General features: G+C 48.2%; 1 protein-coding gene, 1 non-coding gene and 1 pseudogene across 4 annotated transcripts in view; 1 reads left to right on the plus strand and 2 right to left on the minus strand.

The window, feature by feature from the left end:
* LDLR (low density lipoprotein receptor) overlaps positions 1–17,053 on the minus strand; it is a 39,911-nt gene extending 22,858 nt beyond the window's left edge. For 2 of the 3 annotated variants that reach the window (XM_059696785.1, XM_059696782.1), the window contains exons 1-4: positions 16,888–17,053; positions 6,128–6,250; positions 4,973–5,095; positions 924–1,310 (exon numbers count right to left, since the gene is read on the minus strand). In XM_059696785.1, the coding sequence (XP_059552768.1) occupies positions 924–1,310; positions 4,973–5,095; positions 6,128–6,250; positions 16,888–16,939 (685 nt within the window). In that variant the 5' untranslated portion in view covers positions 16,940–17,053. The remainder of the gene's footprint in view (positions 1–923; positions 1,311–4,972; positions 5,096–6,127; positions 6,251–16,887) is intronic. The other variant, XM_059696783.1, reaches the window with a different exon arrangement.
* Positions 2,514–4,104, minus strand: LOC132235042 (DNA-directed RNA polymerase II subunit RPB11-a-like; annotated as a pseudogene).
* On the plus strand, positions 12,636–12,737 carry LOC132236253 (U6 spliceosomal RNA). Its single transcript, XR_009453214.1, has one exon. It is a non-coding gene; the product is annotated as a U6 spliceosomal RNA (small nuclear RNA).
* Positions 17,054–23,298: the final 6,245 nt, after the last annotated feature.

Raw genomic sequence — 23,298 nt, forward strand, 5'->3', positions numbered from 1 at the left:
CTTCCACCTTTAAAATAATATGTCCAAATTTTTGGCACTCTGTATGTTCAAGTGGACACTTGCTCTGCTGTGATAAGTAAAAAGGGGAATGATCCTATTTCGAACCCATACGTATATCTTCGCATCAAAGAAAAAACAACCACCGCCAAAGGTAACTTCAGCAAAGCCTAAACTCTGATGACAGTTAAAATGATAGGAGGATGGGATTTTTCGTTTTCTCAAGTATGTGTTTTCTCAGAAAACTATCCGGCCTTTCTGTGCCTCGGTTTCCCCATCTGTACAGTGATGGGGATTAAGTGAGCTTGTGTTAAGTTTTAGAACAGGCCACGTCCAACATCATGCATTGCTTTTAAAACGTGACTTTCAAAGGTCCAATTACATCTTATTGGCGAGTACAACGCGATGGAAACTGACACAGAAAAAGGGAAAGACCTCCTGGATTCACAGGGACTCCACATGCCAGCCTCGAGATAGCGGCCTGTGGGTTCCAGGAGCACCCACACAGGGCCAGAGCCCCGGTCTGCACTGTCTCCAGCAAGGAATTCTGCTCTCCGGTCGCACCATGCACGTCGGCTAGAGGCTACTGCACTGGGCAGCACGGACACAGGGCGCCTCCACCATCACAGAACGTGCTACTGGGCGGCGGCGGACTCTGACCCCGGCCGGCCGCCAAGGCCAACGCTATTATTGCCCCATCCCGCCCCGGAGGGCGCCACAGCGCAGGGAGGGGGCGTCCTTGCCCGAGGGCCACCCAGCTCCACGCCCCCAGCCGGGCCTGGAGCCCAGGATTCTTTCTGAACCAAAACACTCCTGCCGCTGTGGCTTCCTCCCCTCTCAGAAAAAAAGATGAATGAAATAGGCAAGTGATTTGAGACCGTTAACCCCTTGAAAGCACGGGGACGGGGCGGGGAGGGCGCCCTCACCGCAGTTCTCCTCGTCGGACTTGTCCTTGCAGTCAGCGCTGCGGTCGCAGCGCCAGCTCCGGTGGATGCACTCGCCGCTGCGGCTGCAGTGGAACTCGCTGGCCAAGCAGGGCTCGTCCCCGCGCCCGGCCGACGTGTTGCGGCCCCCGCAGTTCTGCGGCCACTCGTCGGAGCCGTCATCGCAGTCGGCGTCGCCGTCGCAGACCCACAGCTCGGGGATGCAGGAGGAGCTGTTGCACGGGAAGCTGGCGGGGCCGCAGGTGGGCGGCGGGCAGGATTCCTCGTCCGAGCCGTCCAGGCAGTCTCGGTCCGCGTCGCAGACGAACTCTGGGGCGATGCACTTGCCGTCACGGCAGCGGAACTCGTCTGGGGAACAGGTCTTGGGGGCTGTGGGGACGGAAGGGAGATGAAGACCCGGTCACCGGGAGCCCCTGCCTCCCTACACCAGATGGGGACACTGAGAGAAGAGGCCAGACCCCAGTTACTGGTCCCTGGAGGCGGGAGAGCGCAGTCAGGGGTCCTAGGCTGGGAACCTCGGACTCTCCAGTTGGCAACCGCTGCTCCAAAGGTTTCCTTAAACCGGCAGTCGCCAACCTTTCGAACCTCACAGACCACCAGAGGTCCCGGTGGCCCCCTCTCAGCCCCCCATTCTGGGCCCCCTCCTGCCTCAGGGATTTATTATCAGGACTGGTGAGTACAGCTCTCAGGTTGGGCTGGCTCGCAAGAATGGCTGATTAAGGGTTTGCTCTTATTAAATGAGACACACCCCCTTCCAAAAAAAACCCGGTAATTATGTGAGTTGATAGAGATGTTAAGTAACCCTACTGTGGTAATCATTTCACGATACAATCATCTCTCGGGGTCCTAGTGGGATTGGTTCCAGAAACCCTACAGACACCAAAATCCAAAAATGCTCAATCAAGTCCCTTATATATCTGTATTTGCATAAAACCTACATTTGCATATAAACTGTATTTGTATATAGGCCCCAGCAGGTTATGCCTACACATCACTTCATTTGCATAAATTCGGGATAGTTCTCGGCTTATGGCAAATTCAAGTTTTGCTTTCCGGAACATTCTGGAATTTCTCTCCTCCCCCTGCAATATTTTCAATCTGCAGTTGGTTGCGTCAATGGAGGTGAAACCTGTTAGTACAGAGGCCAGATATACGTGTGTATCAAATCATCATGTCTCAAGTCATACTCTTTAAACTTTCATGGATATTTTTTTGTTGTTTTCATTGGTGAATATTTTTTATTAAACTCTCTCTATATAAGAGAAGCCTGGGAGCCCTGACGGCATGGCTCAGTGGTTGAGTGTCGATTTCTAAACCAGGAGGTCAAGGTTCCCGGGCAGGACACATGCCAGGGTTGCAGGCTCAATCCCTAGCAGGGGGGCGTGCGGGAGGCAGCCAATCAAAGATTCTCTCATCATTGATGTTTCTCTCTCCCTTTCCCTTCCTCCCTGAAGTAAATTATATATATAATATATATATATATTTTTTAAAAAGCGAGAAGCCCGGGAAAGCTGTTTGTTGCTGCACTAAGATGGGCTGACCTGGCAGCTAAAGCGGCTCCAGCAGAGACCCATGGAAGCACACAGGTTTCAGTTCCCTTCTGCTCTAGGCTGCCTCCCCGGCAGCCCCCCGGGCCCCCAGTTCTTGGTCCAGAATGAGTTTGTTCCTGCCACCCTCTCAGGTAGAAATCTGGGTCTCTGGGCCAATGCACTCTGAAATGTGGCCCGAGTGTCCTTGAGTCAGGTAATCCCCCTCCACTGAGTCTGAGGATCCATTAGCTGTGAAGTCACCTCAGCCTCAGCTCACATCCGGGCCTTTTCCTGCCGCTGTATTAGGAAGATGCAACAGAATCGGTGTACAAGACACATCGGTGTGAGGGGAGGGGCCCTCCAGCATGTCTCCAAGGAGGCCCATGGCTGGGACAAGCTGTTCTCCTCCACTTGGTGCCTAGAGAAGGTCCCAGTGCAGGGTAGGAACTGAACTGGCCAAGCAAGACCCCTCCTAGCCTACTATTTAGTTCCTTCTTTTAAAAAAAAATTTTCAGTTCCTTCTTGCTTGTCTTTGATGGCCACCTGGAATCACTCTTAATCCAGCAGAAAGAGCTCGCTGATGAGGCCTGGGTGGCACTGGCGAAGGCCTGCTGGGGGCTGTAGTCTGGTGTGGTCTGCACACGGAAGACGATTCTGTGCTCCAAGGGGTAGGAGACTTTGTAGCCAGCAAACAGCACCTGTGGGTTCTTCAGCAGCTGTGATTTACTAACGTTTCCTAGTGTCTGATCTTCGTTGATGGTGAAAAAACAGGCATTGGTGTCCTTGTTAATGATGATGATCTCACTTCCGAACAGCAAGAATGCTTGAAGGCTGGAGGGGCGTTCATCACCCTAGTGCCACAGCCACCTCCAAAGTCGCACCTGTGGCCACCGCCACCTCCAGAGCTTACACTTACACAATGTTATATGTCAATTATATCTCAATGAAACTGGAAGGAAAATTAAAAGAGTGTCTGGGAAATAACACTTATCCATTTTATTTTAAAATGTTCCCCAAGAAGTCATTTCATTAGATGACTACTAATGAAGGTTATTTATTTGTATATACAGTTGTGTATTTCTAAGGTAAATGCAAGTAAACCATTTTGTGGTTGATTTTTTTTTTAATCTCTTAAGTCCCTGGCTGGTGTGGCTCAGTTGGTTGGGCATTGTCCTGTGCATTGAAAGATTGGGGTTTCGATTCCAGTCAGCGCACATCCCCAGGTTTCAGGATCGATCCCCGGTTGGGGATGTGCAGGAGCCAGCCAAGCCATGCTTCTCTTTCACATTGATGTTTCTCTCTCTCCTCTCTCTCTCTCTCTCTCTCTCTCTCTCTCTCTCTCTCTCTCTCTCTAAAAATCAATTTTAAAATCTTTTTAAAAATCTTTTAAGGGCTTTTATATTTTGTGAATGTGAAGAGTTAATGTGATCTTAGTTATTTTTTTCCATTATTTTGGTTTTGAAAAAAAAACTCTACACAAGTGAAAAAACAATAATAATCCTATATAATAAAGAGTTAAGATGCAAATGGTCATCACACCCTCATGTCAGCACATCATCACTCCATAATGGCTCAGACACTCAATACTGGGGAGAGAGAGATGGGGGCCAACCAGGCACAAATGAGCTCTCGAGTGGGGACCAGCCAGGCTGCAGCCCCGGAGAGGGACAAGCCACCCGCCCCGCGGTCCCCTGCAGCTGTGGCTGACTCAGGCGAAGTCGGCCCGGGTCCTGGGTGTCTGTGGCTGGCCAGAGGGAGGGAAGCCTGGGTCCCAGGTGCAGGGTGAGGCAGAGGCAGTTAGGGGCAATCAGGCCAGTAGGGGAACAGTTAGGGGCGGTCAGGCAGGCAGGCAGGCAGGTGAGTGGTTAAGAGCCAGCGGTCCCAGATTTCAAGAAGCAGTTGGACATCCCCCAAGGGGTCCTGGATTGGAGAGGGTGCAGGCTGCGGGGGGGGGGGGGGGAACGCACCCCCCCCCCTGCGCCATGCACAAATTTCGTGCACTGGCCTCTAGTAATACATAAAATCAAAGAGCCAAGACAGACACCCAGCTCCAAAGTGAATTCCCCTCCAGGACTCTTGGCCTTGTTTCTTTGAAGAAGTCCGTTTCTTTGGTGAAGCTTTCCTCCTCCTTAATGGTTAGTTGGATGAGTGATCTTGGTGGGTGAATACCTACTGCGTGTTTAGTCTCCTGGGGTGGCTGACAGTGGTCATAGTGGCTCACTGACGGAAGCATATGCCATGTGGCAAGGACAACCTCACCGAGTGTGCTGATAACCCTAAGAGGGGCGCCATCACTACTTGCTGCAATACCTTCTAGCGGAGGTGGGCTTCCATGGGAGGGAGGGGGCTTGGTATGCGCTCCCAGGAGGTGGAGCTGAGTGAAGAGCAGCTGATCCACACCAGGCAGGGCTGCTTGGGGAACCAGCTCTGATAGCAGCCAGAAGCCCATCGGGCCACATGGACATTCTGGCATGCGGGCTGCCAGTGAGGGGCCACACTTACAACAGCCTTGCTCGTCCGAGCCATTCTCGCAGTCTATCTGGCCGTCACATCTCCAGAACTCAGGAATACAACGGTTGATGCGACCCCCACAGCTGAAGTCCTCCACCTTACAGGTGACAGCCTCTGTGGGAGAAACAAGGTTGAGTCTTAACTCAAAGAGAAGCCAGTCTGCTTCCCCAGTCCCAGCTGTGCAAGGAAGAACCCAGTTTTTGCGTGTATTTTATTTTAAATTAAATCTTTATTGTTGAAAATATTACATATGTCCCCATTTTCCCCCCATTGACTCCTTCTAGCCTGCCCCCACCTCCACCCCCACCCCCACCCCAGGCCTTCACCACCCTATTGTCTGTGTCCATGGGTTATGCATATATGCATACAAGTTCTTGGTTAATCTTTTCCCACTCACCCACCCTCCCCCCTTCCCACTGAGATTCTGTACTCTGTTCCATGTTTCTATGTCTCTAGATTTATTTTAGAACCCAGAGCATTCCCTCTTGGATTCTATAGTCTGTTCCATGCTTCTATCTGGATCTATTTTAGAACCCAGAGTTTTCAGAGAAAAGGTGCCAATCCCACCTTTCTGGGTCAAAATTTAATGGAGTTTGTTAAAAATCAGACGCTAGGTTTTGGAATAAGGGGTGGTGGTTGCACAACATTGCAAATGCATTAATGCTAGTGAACTGGCCACTTTAAAATGGTTAATTTTGTTTGTGTGAATGACCCCTCCTCAAAACAATTTTTTAAAAGAGCTGTTCAAGGGATGTTCTAGTAATATCTTTGCTCCCCACCTCCCAATTCATGGTTGAACATATCAATCTAATGGCCGAAATCCACCTCATCTGTTCCCTGCTATCATCAAAAAGGGTTGGGGCCCCTGCTGGTGTGGCTCAGTGGTTGAGTGTTGATCTATGAACCAGGAGGTCATGATTTGATTCCCAGTCAGGGCACATGCCTGGGTTGCAGGCTCAATCCCCAGTGTGGGGCGTGCAGGAGGTAGCCAATGATTCTCTCTCATCATTGATGTTTCTATCTCTAGCTCCCCATTCCTTTCTCTCTGAAATCAATTATGTGTGTGTGTGTGTGCATGTGTGTGTGTGTGTGTGTGTGTGTGTGTTTTAAGTGTTGGGATGGGTGTAATACCCAAAGGGGACTCACTACACGTCTCCTGGGATTCATCAGACTGGTCCTGGCACTCAGCTCTCCCATCACAAACCCACTTGTAGGCGATGCATTTCCCATCTTGGCACTGGAACTCGTTTCTCTCACAATTGCCTTCCACTAAGAGAGAAAAGGGGAAGAAAGATTCAATGCCAGGATCAGAAACTGACCACACTACCTATGTCTGTTTCCTGCCAACTAAAGAACAAAACCAGAAATATAACCCTATTATAACAGTCTGGTTCCCAGGAAATGAAACATGTATAAGTTAAATTTCATGAACCAAAAGTATAGCGGAGGATGCAAAAAAACACATCCAAAAGCAAGACTTGTCAACATAGCGTAAGACTTTGACATAATGGTTTGTTGAGTCCAAAGTACAAATTCATTGGGATCTGGGGACAAAATATTAGAACTTTCATGCACATTTATAAAGAAAATTATTTAGCATATTATAAGCCTGTATTGGAAACAGTAATGATGAAAATTGACAGTGCAAAATCATTGAAACTTGAGTTTTCTCCAGTAGGTAGAGTGGAAATAGAAAGAAAAATTATGATAAATTATTAATGTGGAGGCCAGAGAGCAGAAACCCAGCAACAAAGGTAATCAAATGTCTCAACATCAGAGCAAAAGAAATGGAACAGAAACAGTAGCCTTAGGTGTAATAAGAGAAAATTTTCCTAGAAAAAGACTTGGGCCCTGGCGGGTAGCTCAGTTGGTTAGAACAGTGTCCTGATATGCCAAGGTTGCAGGTTTGATCCCAGGTCAGGACACATACAAGAAGTAACCAATGAATGCATAAGTAAGTGGAATAGGGAGTCAGTCTCTCTCTCTTTCAAAATCAATTTTTTTAAAAAAGACTCAAATTTTTAGATAAAAATGAAGACGAAGTAAGTGTCTGGGAAATTTCCTAAAATACATGATTTTTGCACCTTGGAAAAGAGATCAAAATTATATTGATTGTGCCCTGGCCAGCATTGCTAAGTGGTTAGAGCATCGGCCTGTACCCCCAAGGGTCTCCGGTTCAATTTCCTCTCAAGGGCATGTACCTGGATTGCAGCTTTGATCCTGACCCCAGTCGGGGTGCGTGTGGGAAGCAACCAATCAATGTTCTTCTCTCTCTCTCTCTCTCTCTCCCTCCCTCCCCCTCCCCCTCCTTCCTTTCCACACACTCTAAAAATCAATGGAAAAAATATATTATATTGACTGCATTTCCTTTTGAATACTATACTTTAAATTAGAATGCACTGCTAGGTATATGGTAAACTGGAATCAAAGCCAATTTTTTTTTGGTTGGCAATTACCTGATAAGAATAATCTTTTAAGCTCAAAGTATAAACTTTGATTTCCTATGTACGCTAAAACAATGAGGCCAATAAAAATTCTGACCTGGCTTATGTTAGCATGCTTTATATTGAATAAATAAGGAAGTAAGAGAAAAACAATAAAAGCAGCAGGAAGGGCTTTCCTCATGAGTCAGATGTTCTGTAGGCAAATAGTATATAAACATGAGTTTTGATTGATGGCTATATTACTTAAATGTTCCACTATCCTTGTAAGAAGACTTTTCCTTTTATCAATTGAGTTTGAGCATTAGCTATAACCAAAAAAATCGTTTAATGGTTTGTGCGAAGTGTAGTCATTAGCTCATTTTGCACGAAGGTAATTTATACTGGTACATGCATCAAAGTTGAAGCAGACTTCACATCTACAGAAAGTTCTTCCATTCTTGGGAGAAACCTCAGACAAAAAGAAATGGAGAGAGTAAATACTTGAATGAGAGCAGCCTTTCCTTCTTCATCCTGGGCGTTGAAGAGGAAGGATCAGGACCTGGGCCCTGGCCAGGCAGCTCAGTTGCTTAGGCATCATCCCATGTCACCACCTGGATTCCCAGTCAGGGCACAGGCCCAGTAGGGGGTGTGCAGAAGGCAGCCTATGATATTTCTCTCTCCCTCTCCCTACCTTTCTAAAAAAATCAATGCTCCCCTTCCCCCCCCTTATTTTAAGGGACAAATAGCTGATAAACGTATCGACACACGTGACTTGCTGGACATTACTTGTGTCTGACTTATTTTGTTCAAGGGTATGTACTCTGCATTTATGTGAAGTTCTAGTTCAGGCAAAACTAATCTAAATTAGAATTCAGATTAGCCGTTGCCTCTGGTGTGTGGGGGCAGTAATTAAATTAGAGAAAGGGGCAGAAGAAAACTCTTTGAAAGGCTAGAAATAGTCTATATCCAAATGGGAGTTAATTACATAGAAACAGGTGTTTATAAAAACTCACTGGCCTGGCCGGCATGGCTCAGTGGTTGAGCATCGACATATGATACAGGGAGGTCACAGTTCGATTCCCAGTCAGGGTATATACCCAGTTGCTGGCTCAAGCCCCAGAGTAAGGAGTGTGCAAGAGGCAGCTGATCAATGATTGATTCTTTCTCATCATTGATGTTTCTATCTCTCCCTCCCTCTCCCTTCCTCTCTGAAATCAATAAAAATATATTTAAAACACACACACACACACACACACACACACACACACACACACACACACACGATCCTGTACAGCGTGGCTCGATTGGTTGTGTCCTCCTGTGCACTGAAAGATTGAAGGTTTGATGTGTACAAGAGGCAATTGATCAATGTTTCTCTCTCACATCGATGTTTCTCTTTCTCTCCCTCTCCCTTCCTCTCTCTCTAAAAATTCAATTAGCCTGGCTGGTTTGGCTCAGTGCTTGAGCATGGACTCAGAAACCAAGAGGTTGCCAGATTGATTCCCAGGCAGGGCTGCAGGCTTGATCTCCAGTAGGGACATGCAGGAGGCAGCCAATCAATGTTTCCATCTCTCTTTCCCTCTCCCTTCTTCTATCTCTAAGGTCAATAAAAGTATATTAAAAATAATAATAAAAATTCAATTTAAAAAAACCTCACTGAACTTTTGCTCACTTCTTATCTATCCATTTTATAGTATATTGTATCTAAATTTTAAAAAAAACAAAAAAACAAAACCCACTCTGGGTCTTCACAGTTCAATTCCAATGCTCTTACCAAGAATTAGGAAACCAGTCAGATGAGATTAGGAGAGATATGAGGAAGCCCCAGAGGAAGATAGAGGTGATAACGAGAGAGAGAGAAACAAGGACTGTTTCCAAGAACCAACAGAACTTGGTAAGTGCTAATTACAAGGCCCAGGCGACCAGGACAAGAGCAGAAGAGAGGGGGTGAAGAGGGAAGGCAGTGAGTTGAGCTTTGGAATCTGCCGTCAGTACTGATAGTTGTATTGCCCAACCACTGATCAGAACAGGATGTCTCCTTTGGAGATGCCTCTACAATACACCCCAATGACAAACAGCTGAATCATAATCGTAGTCATGCCGAAAGAGGGAAATGACACTTCTTGCTGCTGTGGCACACTCGGTGGCCAAAAAGCAATGGGAATTTGAGGAATCTTTGAAAAAACTATAGAGGAAGTTCAGGCAAGGGGCACTGGTGATGAGGATCTTGGAAGAGGAGCTTCTGTCACCATCCCCCTCCTCCCATTGCTAGCCAAGCTTTGGTTATCATTGTAGACATAAGAACATCCAAACCTGTAGGGAATTTTTTTAAAATCCTCACCGGAGGATATGTTATTGTTTTTTAATTGATTTTAGAGTGAGAGGAAGGTGGGAGGGGTGGGGAGACAGAGGTGAGAGAGAAGCATGAGTGAGTTGCCTCCCATGCTCGCTCTGACTGGGAATTGAACCCGAAACCTTTTGGTGCACAGGACTCTGTTCCAACCACTGAGCCACCAGCCAGGGAAACAAGACCTCAGATGCTGGGCAGAACTGACAGTGTTGCAGTTTCTTTTATGCATTTGAGAGTCAGGCCCAAATGGAAGTAAAATTACATGAAAGTGGGAGAAAGCAAGGTGAGGATTGGATTACAGGACAGTTAACAAGATTATGTGTGTGCTCTCTCTCTTGCCCTAGCTGGTTTTGCTCAGTGGATAGAGCGTCAGCCTGCGAACTGAAAAGTTCCAGGTTTGGTTCCGGTCAAGGGGACATGCCCAGGTTGTGGGCTCAGTCCCCAGTGGGGGACTTGCAGGAGGCAGCTGATCAATGATTTTCTCTCATCGTGGATGTTTCTATCTCTCTCTCCCTCTTCCTTCCTCTCTGAAATATATATATAAAGATTATGTGCTCTCTTGAGGGTGGTTATGCTTTTTTCAAGTGTCTTAATCTAGATCAATGATGGTGAACCTTTTGAGCTTGGCGTGTCAGCATTTTGAAAAACCCTAACTTAACTCTGGTGCTGTGTCACATATAGAAATTTTTTTATATTTGCAACCATAGTAAAACAAAGACTTATATTTTTGATATTTATTTTATATATTTAAATGCCCTTTAACAAAGAAAAATCAACCAAAAAAATGAGTTCGCGTGTCAGAGGTTCGCCATCCCTGACTAGAATCAGGGGTGGGCAAACTTTTTGACTCGAGGGCCACAATGGGTTCTTAAACTGGACCAGAGGGCCGGAACAAAAGCATGGATGGAGTGTTTGTGTGAACTAATATAAATTCAAAGTAAACATCATTACATAAAAGGGTACGGTCTTTTTTTTTTTAGTTTTATTCATTTCAAACGGGCCGGATCTGGCCCGCAGGCCGTAGTTTGCCCACGGCTGGACTAGATGCACAGAAACAACGGACAGAGCTTGCTTAACGCAAATACAAGCCTTTTCGAAGTTACATGCCTGAGGTGTGACTTCCCACCATGACCTGCCAAGCTAGGAATTTATGATCAGAACATCCTGTGAGATTACTTTCTGTAGAACCATTTTTCGTCCACACCACTAATGCTCTCACCACCCGACCTTTGCACAAGGACCTATTTTACAAACTAAAGGAGCCACTGGAAATAATAGTAATATCTTAAGGCCCTTTAAAGAGGGATAAAGAGCCCTGACCGGTTTGGCTCAGCGGATAGAGCGTCGGCCTGCGGACTGAAGGGTCCCAGGTTCGATTCTGGTCAAGGGCATGTACCTTGGTTGCGGGCACATCCCCAGTGGGGGGTGTGCAGGAGGCAGCTGATCAGTGTTTCTCTCTCATTGATGTTTCTAACTCTCTATCCTTCTCCCTTTCTTTCTCTTTGTAAAAAATCAATATATTTTAAAAATTTTAAAAATAAATAAATAAATAAAGAGTGATAAAGATAAGAACAATAAATTCTGCCCCCCCTGGGTGGCTCAGTGTTTGAGCATTGACCTATGAACCAGGAGGTCACAGTTCAATTCCCTATCAGAGTATACCAGGTATACCCGGTTGTGGGCTCAAGCCCCAGTAGGGGGCGTGCAGGAGGCAGCCAACCAATGATTCTCTCTCATCCTTGATGTTTCAATCTCTCCCTCTCCCTTCCTCTCTGAAATCAATAAAAATATATTTAAAAAACAACATTAAACTCCTTTCCTGGACTTCAAGCCTTCACCTGGTAATAGTTCTCTAAATATCTGTCAGCCACAGGTGGCTGAAGACCTCACCAACAGCAAGACCCCACCACTACCCATTTCTATCAGACCAGGTCATCCAACAGCTGGCCATCAGCTCCAGACAATGTTTGAAAAGTGGATGGATTTTATTGTTATAGGTACAGTCAGACAGCAGTTGGCTGAGAAACGGCAACCAGAAACAGGGAGCACTGCCCTGGCCTGATAACTCAGTTGGTTACAGCATTGTCCAAATAATCCAAGGTTGTGAGTTCGATCCCCGATCAGGGTACATACAAGCATCAACCAGTGAATGCATAAATAAGTGGAACAACACAATCAGTTTCTCTCTCTTTCTAAAAAATAAATCAATGTTTAAAAAAAATTTAAAAAACAACACCACAGGCAGCAGCTGGTAACAGCACATCAGACGGGTGTCCCCGTGGTAGACAGGACTGGCTCTGTTCTAAACACTACAGCCCAAAGGAACTGCACATCTTTCTTGTTTCCTCCCCATTGCAGAAGCGAGGTTTGGATTGCCTATGTCAGTTTCATTTACATTTCAGCAAAAGCAAAAGGGAGCCCATACTTTTAGATTTCCTGCTGGGGATGCCTAAAATTACTGAAGCACTGCACCCTACCCAACCCCCCAAACCTCTAACTTCTAGCCCTTAAATTGCTCCGGTTATGAGTGACAAATCAGGAACCAAGTTATCGAAACAGAAAAGGAGAATACACGTTTCTGCTTTTTCTCGAACACACAAATGAGGTAGTAAATGCTTTCGATGTTTGCAGTCCCACGCTGCTTGTGGACGGAGGGGCCACACACTAAACCTGACGAAATTAAAGCTTGGGAGGCCCGCATGGCAGGCCTCACAAACTCAGAGGCTGAGCGTAACCGCATGGGATGATCTGACACAGAAAATTCCAAACTAAAAGCGAGTCGTGGCCTGTAGCTTCCTAGACAAAGGTCAATATCTACCTTAATTGAGACCGTCTGCTGTCTTTTTGCATCTAAGATAACATACCTTTGAAAACTCATAGTGTGCTCACTTTGGCAGCATAGATACTAAAATTGGACCAAGACAGAGATTAGCGTGGCCCCTGCTCAAGGATGACTCGTAAATGCGTTGTGTTCCATATTTTTTTTGTTTGAGAAGGAAAAAAAAAAGTAAAAGAAATCTTCTTTTCCAGACCTCTCAGGGCACAACCTCTGCACCAGGGCAGACCACAGAACCCCTCATTTTCATCTTGCTCTAGGAATACTATATCTATGTTTTGTAAACGTTAATTGTTAACTATCCTGTGTCCACCAATGTGAAAGAAGTGTCTCTCCGGTTTCCTCTTTATCCAATCTCAGAGATTTCCCACTTTGCTTTCTCCCGCCCTTTTCCTACTTTGATTCTAATGTATCAAATAAACTACAAAACTGCCATTTTCCGGAGTATCTTCTCAGTCCGTTGAGATTTTGTTTCCTGGCAACTGTCATCATTTTGGCCCAAATAAACTCATAAAAAAATTCTTTGCAGGTTCTTACATCGACATACTGAAGGTAGTTGTAGTAAGGGAAATAAAAACTATAGATAGAATCATTTCCTGGAAAGAAGAGATGCCTGGAGCTAGCAGACTCAGCTGAAAATGAATGAGAAATCAATTTACCAGTGTGCTCTTCCGAACTCGGACGCCAAGGTAGTTTCCCCAGGAGTGATCTCAATGGTAGACTTTGCTGCCAAGCAACTTTGGGGAGCAGTAGCGTGTCCCTGTCAATACTCACTGCAGTTACTCCCACAGCAACAAACGGTCACTTGCTTGACAGCTGGGCAAAGTGTGGATGTTATTTTGTTAAATATATTTTTATTAATTTCAGAGAGGAAGGAAGAGGGAGAGAGAGAGATAGAAACATCAATGATGAGAGAATCATTGATCAGCCGCCTCCTGCAAGCCCCCCCTCCCCCGCCCCCCACCGGGGATCAAGCCCACAACCCGGGCATGTGCCCTTAACCAGAATCGAACCTGGGACCTTTCAGTTTGCAGGCCGACGCTCTATCCGCTGAGCCAAACCGGCTAGGGCAGTGTGGATGTTATTAATGTACTCAACATGGAATGCTAAGGGACCATCGAAGCACCCAGCAACAAAGGCATCTCGAATTGAATATTATCAGGGGAGGAACCCCACAGATAAGAGCAGGACTAGCCTGGAAAGACAGAATGAGGTACATAATTCCCCTTTAAGGTTTCCAGCCTCAAAAAAAGCTCTCCCTATCTTTTCCCAGTGTTGCCCTGGAAGAATTTGCTAAGGCAGATACAACTCTTAACAGGATGCTCTATGTTCTCTGAGTTTGGGTGTGCCCTTGGCATATTTGATACTCTGCACACAACTATTATATAGATGTAGAGGTGAACAAAAAACCATCTCCATCTTTGTGTCCTTTCATGTTGTGACCTTTGCTTAAACTCACTGTCCTTAGTAAGCACATCAAAACCTTCTAGTTTACCCTAGCTGGTTTGGCTCAAAGGATAGTGTGTCAGTCTGCGGGCTGAAGGGTCCAGGTTCGATTCTGGTCAAAGGCACATGTCCAGGTTGCGGACTCAATCCCCAGTAGGGGGCGTGCAGGAGGCAGCCGATCAATGATTCTTTGATCATTGATGTTTCTCTCTCTCTCTCTCCGCACCCACCCCCGTCCCTTCCTCTCTGAAATCAATAAAAATATTTAAAACAAAACAAAAAACCCTTCTAGTTAATGAATATCTGTGTTCCTTAAAATACTTTTGTTAATAATGACCAGATGACAACAGAAATGAATACCAAACTAGTGATAGTATGGACCACCAGGATATATGGCCCCTAGCACTACCGTATTCTTTGTCCCTTGGTCTTGTCAATCCTTAGTACCTGCGTTAAAATATTTAAAAATGTGCAGTAAGCCCTAACTGGTTTGGCTCAGTGGATAGAGCGTCGGCCTGCGGACTGAAGGGTCCCAGGTTCGATTCCGGTCAAGGGCATGTACCTTGGTTGCGGGCACATCCCCAGTAGGAGGTGTGCAGGAGGCAGCTGATCGATGTTTCTCTCTCATCGATGTTTCTAACTCTCTATCCCTCTCCTTCTTCTCTGTAAAAAATTAATAAAATATATTTTTAAAAAAATGTGCAGTAACAGGAGTCTTTAGCGGAGAACAACTTCTGTGGAAAACAGCTGGGTTGTCCCTTCCACTCTGGCCCAACCTTCCCTCAAGGGAATAGATTCTGTGATATTCTATGGAAGTGCCTGTTTCGTGTGTCGGTCTTAAGATACCTTCTCCTTACAGTAGCCATCACATCTTTGCTCCATCATCAGACAACTATTGAGGGACATTGATCTGGCTAAGGGAAGCCTGCAGCTCAGATTCCAAGTACGACACCCCCCCACCCCACCCCCAACCCGAGATGCTTTGAAGACAGACAGCCCAGGAGCCACGGGGCTGCTGCAGCGTCAGGTTTGCACCAGGAGAGAGAAGTAGCTGCCAGCTGCCAGCTGCCAGGGTTTGGGGAGATCGGACTCGGAGCCGCCTTCAGAACAGGAGACCCATCCGCTCCCAGCCACCCAGCGGGAGAGAAAACTAAACTGCACGTCCTGCCCCAGCCTCACTGCCATGACCTCCGCGGGAAGGAGGGGATCAGCGTGTGAACCGCAGGTGAGTCAGGTGTCTCTCCACCACGCCGGGCCCCTGCACTTCACAACTGCGGGCTGAATTATGACACTGTCCTCTGCTGTGAGGCTGCACCTCCCCTCCTGGCTCCCCTCCCAGCACAAACCCATAGGTCAAGAGTTCAAAGCTCTCCAGTCAAAGCCAACCCCCTCCCCATTAAAAAAAAAAAAAAAAAAAAAAAGCTTCCTGCAATCCTGTGAGTCAGGAAACCCCAATCCGTTTATGGCTCTGGCAGCTCATTTAAAGCCACTCAGGACTGTGCACCTACCAGCCTCTTGTCCAAATCTAACTCTGAACCCCCTGAAGCAGTGGTTCTCAACCTTCCTGATGCCGCGACCCTTTAATGCAGTTCCTCATGTTGTGAACCCCCAACCATAAAATTACTTTCGTTGCTACTTCATAACTGTCATGTTGCTACTGTGATGAATCGTCATGTAAATATCTGATATGCAGGATGTATTTGGGCGACCCCTATGAAAGGGTCCTTGGACCCCAAAGGGGTCGCGACCCACAGGTTGAGAACCGCTGCAAAGTGAACCATCGTCAGAGAGGCAGTCAACTGAACCCGCTTGGGAGCCTCCGCACAAACAAGGCGATTCGGAGGGGTCCGTCGGTGTCGCACCTTCCCGGCCCGGCCCGGCCCGGTCCCCACCGGCCCATTTCAGAGGCGAGGCTTCGGCCTCGGGAGGAGCCGAGCCCCGCAGGCGGCCCGGAGACACTGCGACAGGTCCCGGCGGGCGAGGCGAGGGCGGCCTCGAAGACACAGTGGGAGTGGAGGCCGGGGCACGGGGCGCGGAGGAAGCCGCGGAATTCGCCGAGGGGACCACGGCGCTCAGCGGGCGCCTCGTGCTCGCGCGCGGAGGAGACTGCAGGGCCCGGGGAGGGTCGTCTCCTTTGTGATGGGCGCCCGGGACCGAGGCGAGCGAGCAGATCTCCTGCGGCCGCTTCATGCTGCACCAGGCACGGCGCGAACCCTCAGCCAGCCCCGCCCCGCGCGTGCGCAAGCCCCGCCCCGCTCCGCGCGCGCCTCCGCAGATGCCGCCTCCCATTGGTCAGAGTGAGAGACTCTAGGCTCGCCTGTTTGAATTGCGCCCAATGGGGGCTCGGGGGCGGGCCGGGGGGCGGGGTGGGAGGCGTTGGCCCGGGGCAGAAGCGCGCGCGCCGCGGCCGGGTAGGATGCCCTCGGCTCGGCTCCCAGGTGCGCGGAGCCCGCGGGCAGCACAAAGCCGGCTTGGAGCCTCGGTTACTCCTGCCCGCGGTGGGGCGCGGGGAAGCCGAACTTCGGGTCACCCTTGCCCCTACAGTAACTCCGGGACGGGGTCCCCCTCCCCAGCGCTGGGGATCCGGCTCCCGGTCTGAGGGAGGCCAGGGGAATCCCCATTCGAGCGGACTGGCGGAGAAAGCCGCATCCCGTTTCCTCTGGCTCCCCAGACCCTCGCGCCCCTCAGCGTTCTCTCCAGCTGTTGGGGAGGACTTGGTGCCATTGTCCCACGTCTCCCAAGGATGCAGTGATTTTTTTTCGCTGCCCCGCCCCCCAAAAAATTACCAAGGGGGCTCCGGGAATTCGGGGGGCTCCCCACACCCCGAGCGGGCGCCCGGAGCCAACCTCACCTGCAGGCATCCCCGCGGCGAGGAGCAGGACGGGCAGCCAGCACAGCCTCATGCTCTCCGCGGCGCCCGGCCCGGCTGCCGGCCCCTGTTGGCAGTGTCCGCGCGGCAACCTCGGGCTTCGCACAGCCCGGCGGCGACTGCACGCGGGGCCCACTCATTTGCAGCATTTCAATGCGAGGTCCCTCCGAGGGGGAGGAGTCTGCATGGGGTGATTTTCAAATATCTGCACCTCGCGGCGAGAGGAGGAGTTTGGGCCGCGGATGGGACACAGCCCCTTAACCCCTTTGGCCCTGCGGGCTCCCGGCCGGACCCGGCTTGGTGGGCTTTGGGTGACGAGCGGGCTCTCCCCAAACTGGAAATGCGTCTCCTTCCCATCCCCACCAACTGCTCGTTGCCCCGTTCCTCTTCGGTGTCCCGAGGTGAATGGTCTGTCCTCCCAACCAGGGCTCACGGGCTGGTGACGATCTCCCCTCGGCCTCGGACGGAAAAACTGGGCGTGGGAACGTTTCCCCCCTCCTTTCTCTCCGCACCTTTTCCTTTCTAGGAACGGAATGTAGACTTTAGCCGAGTTCTAGTTCTCTATAGTTTTTAGAACGGTTATTCCAAATCGCAGTATCCACCGTAACCCAGGAGGCCTTTGACTAAAACCCTCACCGAAGTACAGCCAACCACGGGCTCTGTCTTGTGGGATTCGACACTTGGATGAATTATGAGCAAAAAACATCGCTAAAACAACGGACCCGAAACCTGGAGCCTGGACATAGATATTGATTTATCCTTTTTCGGAGAAAGAGAGGAACAGACAGGCCACTTCCTCTCCCCAAGGAAAAAGCAAAACACAGTGGGGCTTTCAGAGCCGACGTGGCTGCCAGCCTGCGGCGGGCTGGCGGAGAGCAGAGCAGCTCTCAGGGTCGGAAGCCTCTTTGGGGATTTGTGCGGTTGCCCGCGGCCAAAAGGCGCACCCAGCACCTGGCAGCCCTGGAGGGTCCCCCAAGAATGAGTGGCGTTCCCTGGGGTTTACAAACGGAGCTTGGCAGGGCACACGGAGCCCTAGGACGCTGATGGGAAACCCATGGGAGACGGCAGAAAAGAGCCAGAGCCCTGGTTGGGTGGCTCAGCTGGTTAGAGCGTCGGCCCAATATGCCGAAGCTGCGGGCTTGATCCGCAGTCAAGGCAGGTGAGAGAATCAAGGACGAATGCATAAATAAGTGGAACAACAGATGCATGTCTCTCTCTCTCTCCCCTCCTCTCTGTAAAATCAGTAAAAATTAAAAAGAGGCAGAAGGGGACCATCAAACCTTCAGAAAGGAAAACGGTGATGAATACAGAGGAAGAGGTTTATAAGCAGAATGGTAGTTAAGAGCCCCAACTCTGGAATCAGACAGACCTTGGGTGAGTGAATCAGCTTTCACAGCCTGGAAAGGGGAGGAAATAATGCCCTCTTCCCTTACTTGGCAGGCTCAGGCTCAGGGTCAAATGAGTTAATTAGCAATCACCTGGGCAAATTTACAAGGATGGGCAAGTTCTGGGAACTGTTGCAACATTTGTGAGTGTGCCACCATGAAACTCCACTCCTTGTACCATATGCTCCATTTCTTTTTTCAATCAATTAGGATCAGAAGTTTGGTTTCCCTTCAGAAAAATGACAAGACATAACATGCTGTGTTTCTGTGGGGAGCCCAGCTTCCCCTGAACCATCTGAGGGCAGGAGGCCCGGCTCAGCGGGCCTGGAAGAGTGACCGGGAACAGGCTGTCTTCCGGAAAGTAACGTAGCTCTAAGTCTCCAGAACTAGTCCTCCTTAGATGCGAGGGCGGGCCTGGAAAAGGACCACAAAAGCTCTGAAAAGAACATTCCTGGGGTGCAAGGTCTCCAGGACAGCTCTCCCCAAGTCTCCCTGTGACCTGCCTGTGGAAATCATCAGGCCCCCCCTTTTTTTTTTTTAATTAAATCTTTATTGTTCAGGTTATTACATTTGTTCGTCTTTTTTTCCCCCCATAACTCCCCTCTTTCCAGTTCCCACCCCACCCTCTGGCCTCACTCCCCACCCACTGTCCTCATCCATAGGTGCACGATTTTTGTCCAGTTTCTTCCCGCATCTCCCACACCCCTTCCCCCGCAAGAATAGTCAGTCCATTCCCTTTCTATGTCCCTGATTCTATTATAATCAACAGTTCATTCTGTTCATCAGATTATTTATTCACTTGATTCTTAGATTCACTTGTCGATAGATGCATATTTGTTGTTCATAATTTGTATCTTTACCTTTTTCTTCTTCTTCCTCTTCTTAAAGGATACCTTTCAGCATTTCATATAATACTGGTTTGGTGGTGATGAACTCCTTTAGCTTTTCCTTATCTGTGAAGCTCTTTATCTGACCTTCAGTTCTGAATGATAGCTTTGCTGGATAAAGTAATCTTGGTTGTAGGTTCTTGGTATTCATCACTTTGAATATTTCTTGCCACTCCCTTCTGGCCTGCAAAGTTTCTGTTGAGAAATCAGCTGACAGTCGTATGGGTATTCCCTTGTAGGTAACTGGGTTTCTTTCTCTTGCTGCTTTTAAGATTCTCTCTTTGTCTTTTGCTCTTGGCATTTTAATTATGATGTGTCTTGGTGTGGTCCTCTTTGGATTCCTTTTGTTTGGGGTTCTCTGCGCTTCCTGGACTTGGAAGTCTATTTCTTTCACCAGGTAGGGGCAGTTTTCTGTCATTATTTCTTCAAATAGGTTTTCAATATCTTGCTCTCTCTCATCTTCTGGCACCCCTATAATTCTGATGTTGGTACGCTTGAAGCTGTCCCAGAGGCTCCTTACACTATCTTCATATTTTCGGATTCTTTTTTCATTTTGCTTTTCTGGTTGGGTGTTTTTTGCTTCTTCACATTTCAAATCTTTGACTTGATTCTTGCGCTCCTCTGGTCTGCTGTTGGGAGTCTGTATAGTATTCTTTATTTCAGTCAGCGTATGCTTAATTTCTAGTTGGTTCTTTATCATAACATCGAGGGTCTCATTAGATTTCTTGTAGATCTCTTGTAGATTAAGTTTATCGGCGGCTTCTAGACAGTTCTTGAGAGACCTTAAAAGTGTGGTTCTGAACTCTATATCTTCCATTGACAATTTTGTCCTGTTTCTTTGTCTCCGCATTTTTTTATGCTTTCTTGGTGCACCCCCTAGTGGTCTTTGTGCGCAGTCTTGTTGTAGTTAAGCCTTGATTGTTGTAGTTAATACTGGGGGGATTTGACCTCCAGGCCAGCTGGCTGTGAGAATCAGCTGTGTCTGCAGTGGGAAAACTTCTGTCCTCTGGGGAGGTGCTAATCTAGCCTTTGCCTGAGGCTATCCGGCAAATGGCTCTGTGCAGGGCTTGGGCAGGTCGCAAGGGATCAAACAGGGTGGGCGGAGGGAGCAGTTATGGCTGCTCTCAGTCCTGTCCCCAGAGGCTCTGCCTCTCAGAGTCCCAGCAACCACTGCAAACCTCGGAGAGAAAGCTGCCCTTGCGTTCCGACCGATGCCAGACAGCCCCGCTTCTCCCGTTTGAGTCTGGGTCCCTAGAGACTCGCCCAGAACTGGAGCTCAGGGCCTGAGCCTCCCTCCCGATTGAAAACAACAACCGCGCCCTCAGCCACCAGCCCACTCCTCACGCACCTCTGTACCTTTGTATTTTCCGCACTGCGCCTCCTCTGAGTCTCTGTATGCTGTTCTCTTTCCTTCTAGTTGAAGAATTTCCCCTCAGCCAGCTTTCCCGTGGTTCTGGGTGATGTCCGTTCCGTCTTTTAGTTGTATTTTTGAAGTGGTTGTGCGAGGCAGCATTCTCCGGTGTTTACCTATGCCGCCATCTTGGTTCTCCCCATCAGGCCCCTTCTGTTCCTAACACCACACATGCCCTGAGGACAGGGTCAGGCTGATTCATTTTTCTACTTCTACCTCTTGGAGCCTCCATTGCTCTTCTGCAACTAGCTCAGAGGGTTGTTGTTGTATTTGGTAACTTCATATAGACTTGCCACAATAAACATCATAAGTGGGCTTGCTCTTTTATTTTTTTAGTTTTTGACTGTCTTTGTGTGGCAATGGCATCTTTTTTTCTTCTTCTCTTCGGGGAAGACATTCTTTCTCCTAGGCACTTAAAAGTAATCTTTCTGAACCAAGATGGCGGCATAGGTTAACGCCGGAGTTTGCTGCTTTGAACAACTACTTCAAAAGTGTAACCAAAAAACGGAAGGGACATCACCCAGAACCACAGGAACGCTGGCTGAGTGGAAGTCCTACAACTAGGAGGAAAGAGAAACGCACACGGACACTCAGAGGAGGCGCAGTGCTGAAGTCAAATTCTGAGGTGCGGAGTGTGCGGAGCGGGCTGGCGGCGGAGGGCGCGGTTGGCGTTTTCAATCGGGAGGGAGTCGCAGACTCTGAGCACCAGATCTGGGCGAGTCTTTAGGGACCCAGACTCAAACGGCAGAAGCGGGTCTGTCTGGCTTCGGTCAGAGCGAGTGCAGCTTTCTCTCCGAGCTATGCAGCGGGTGCTGGGGCTCAGAGAGGCAGAGCCCCTGGGGACAGGACTGAGAGTCGCCATAACTGCTCTCCCCAGCCCACCCTGTTGATCCTGTTCGACCCGCCCCGCCCAAGCCCTGCACAGAGGCATTTGCCGGATAGCCTCAGGCAAAGGCTAGATTAGCACCTCCCTAGAGGACAGAAGTTCTCTCACTACTGACTCAGCTGATTCTCATAGCCACTTGGCCTGGAGGTCAAACCCTCCCTGGAATTAGCTACAACAATCAAGATTTATCTATAAGACGGCGAACAAAGACCACTAGGGGGTGCACCAAGGAAGCATAACAAAATGCGGAGACAAAGAAACAGGACAAACTTGTCAATGGAAGAAATAGAGTTCAGAACCACACTTTTAAGGTCTCTCAAGAACTGTTTAGAAGCTGCCGATAAACTTAATGAGCTCTACACGAAAACTAATAAGACCCTCGATCTTATATTGGGGAACCAACTAGAAATTAAGCACACACAGACTGAAATAACGAATATTATACAGACGCCCGACAGCAGACCAGAGGAGCGCAAGAATCAAGTCAATGATTTGAAATGCGAGGAAGCAAAAAACATCCAACCGGAAAAGCAAAATGAAAAAAGAATCCAAAAATGCGAGGATAGTGTAAGGAGCCTCTGGGACAGCTTCAAGCGTACCAACATCAGAATTATAGGGGTGCCAGAAGATGAGAGAGAGCAAGATATTGAAAACCTATTTGAAGAAATAATGACAGAAAACTTCCCCCACCTGGTGAAAGAAATGGACTTACAGGTCCAAGAAGCGCGGAGAACCCCAAACAAAAGGAATCCAAAGAGGACCACACCAAGACACATCATAATTAAAATGCCAAGAGCAAAAGATAAAGAGAGAATCTTAAAAACAGCAAGAGAAAGAAACTCAGTTACCTACAAGGGAATACCCATACGACTGTCAGCTGATTTCTCAACAGAAACTTTGCAGGCCAGAAGGGAGTGGCAAGAAATATTCAAAGTGATGAATACCAAGAACCTACAACCAAGATTACTTTATCCAGCAAAGCTATCATTCAGAATTGAAGGTCAGATAAAGAGCTTCACAGATAAGGAAAAGCTAAAGGAGTTCATCACCACCAAACCAGGATTATATGAAATGCTGAAAGGTATCCTTTAAGAAGAGGAAGAGGAAGAAAAAGGTAAAGATACAAATTATGAACAACAAATATGCATCTATCAACAAGTGAATCTAAGAATCAAGTGAATAAATAATCTGATGAACAGAATGAACTGTTGATTATAATAGAATCAGGGACATAGAAAGGGAATGGACTGACTATTCTTGGGGGGGAAAGGGGTGTGGGAGATGTGGGAAGAGACTGGACAAAAATCGTGCACCTATGGATGAGGACAGTGGGTGGGGAGTGAGGGCGGAGGGTGGGGCGGGAACTGGGAGGAGGGGAGTTATGGGGGGGAAAAAAAGGAACAAATGTAATAATCTGAACAATAAAGATTTAATTAAAAAAAAAAAAAAAGTAATCTTTCTGGCCCTAACCGGTTTGGCTCAATGGATAGAACGTCGGCCTGCGGACTGAAGGGTCCCAGGTTCGATTCCGGTCAAGGGCATGTACCTTGGTTGCAGGCACATCCCCAGTAGGGAGTGTGCAGGAGGCAGCTGATCAATGTTTCTCTCTCATTGATGTTTCTAACTCTCTATCCCTCTCCCTTCCTCTCTGAAATCAATAAAAATATATTTTTAAAAAGTAATCTTTCCGTGGATCCCCTTCATTTGAAAGTTCCTGGTTGCAAAATAATCTAAGACAACCCAGGCAAGGCTGTTTCCTCATTCTAATGGGTAGCCCACCTTGTCCTGGTTTTCACCTCTAACTCACCAGGCGGCTGGGCCTCC

Source organism: Myotis daubentonii, chromosome 5 (genome assembly GCF_963259705.1).
Source record: "Myotis daubentonii chromosome 5, mMyoDau2.1, whole genome shotgun sequence".
Classification (NCBI taxonomy): Eukaryota; Metazoa; Chordata; class Mammalia; order Chiroptera; family Vespertilionidae; genus Myotis; species Myotis daubentonii.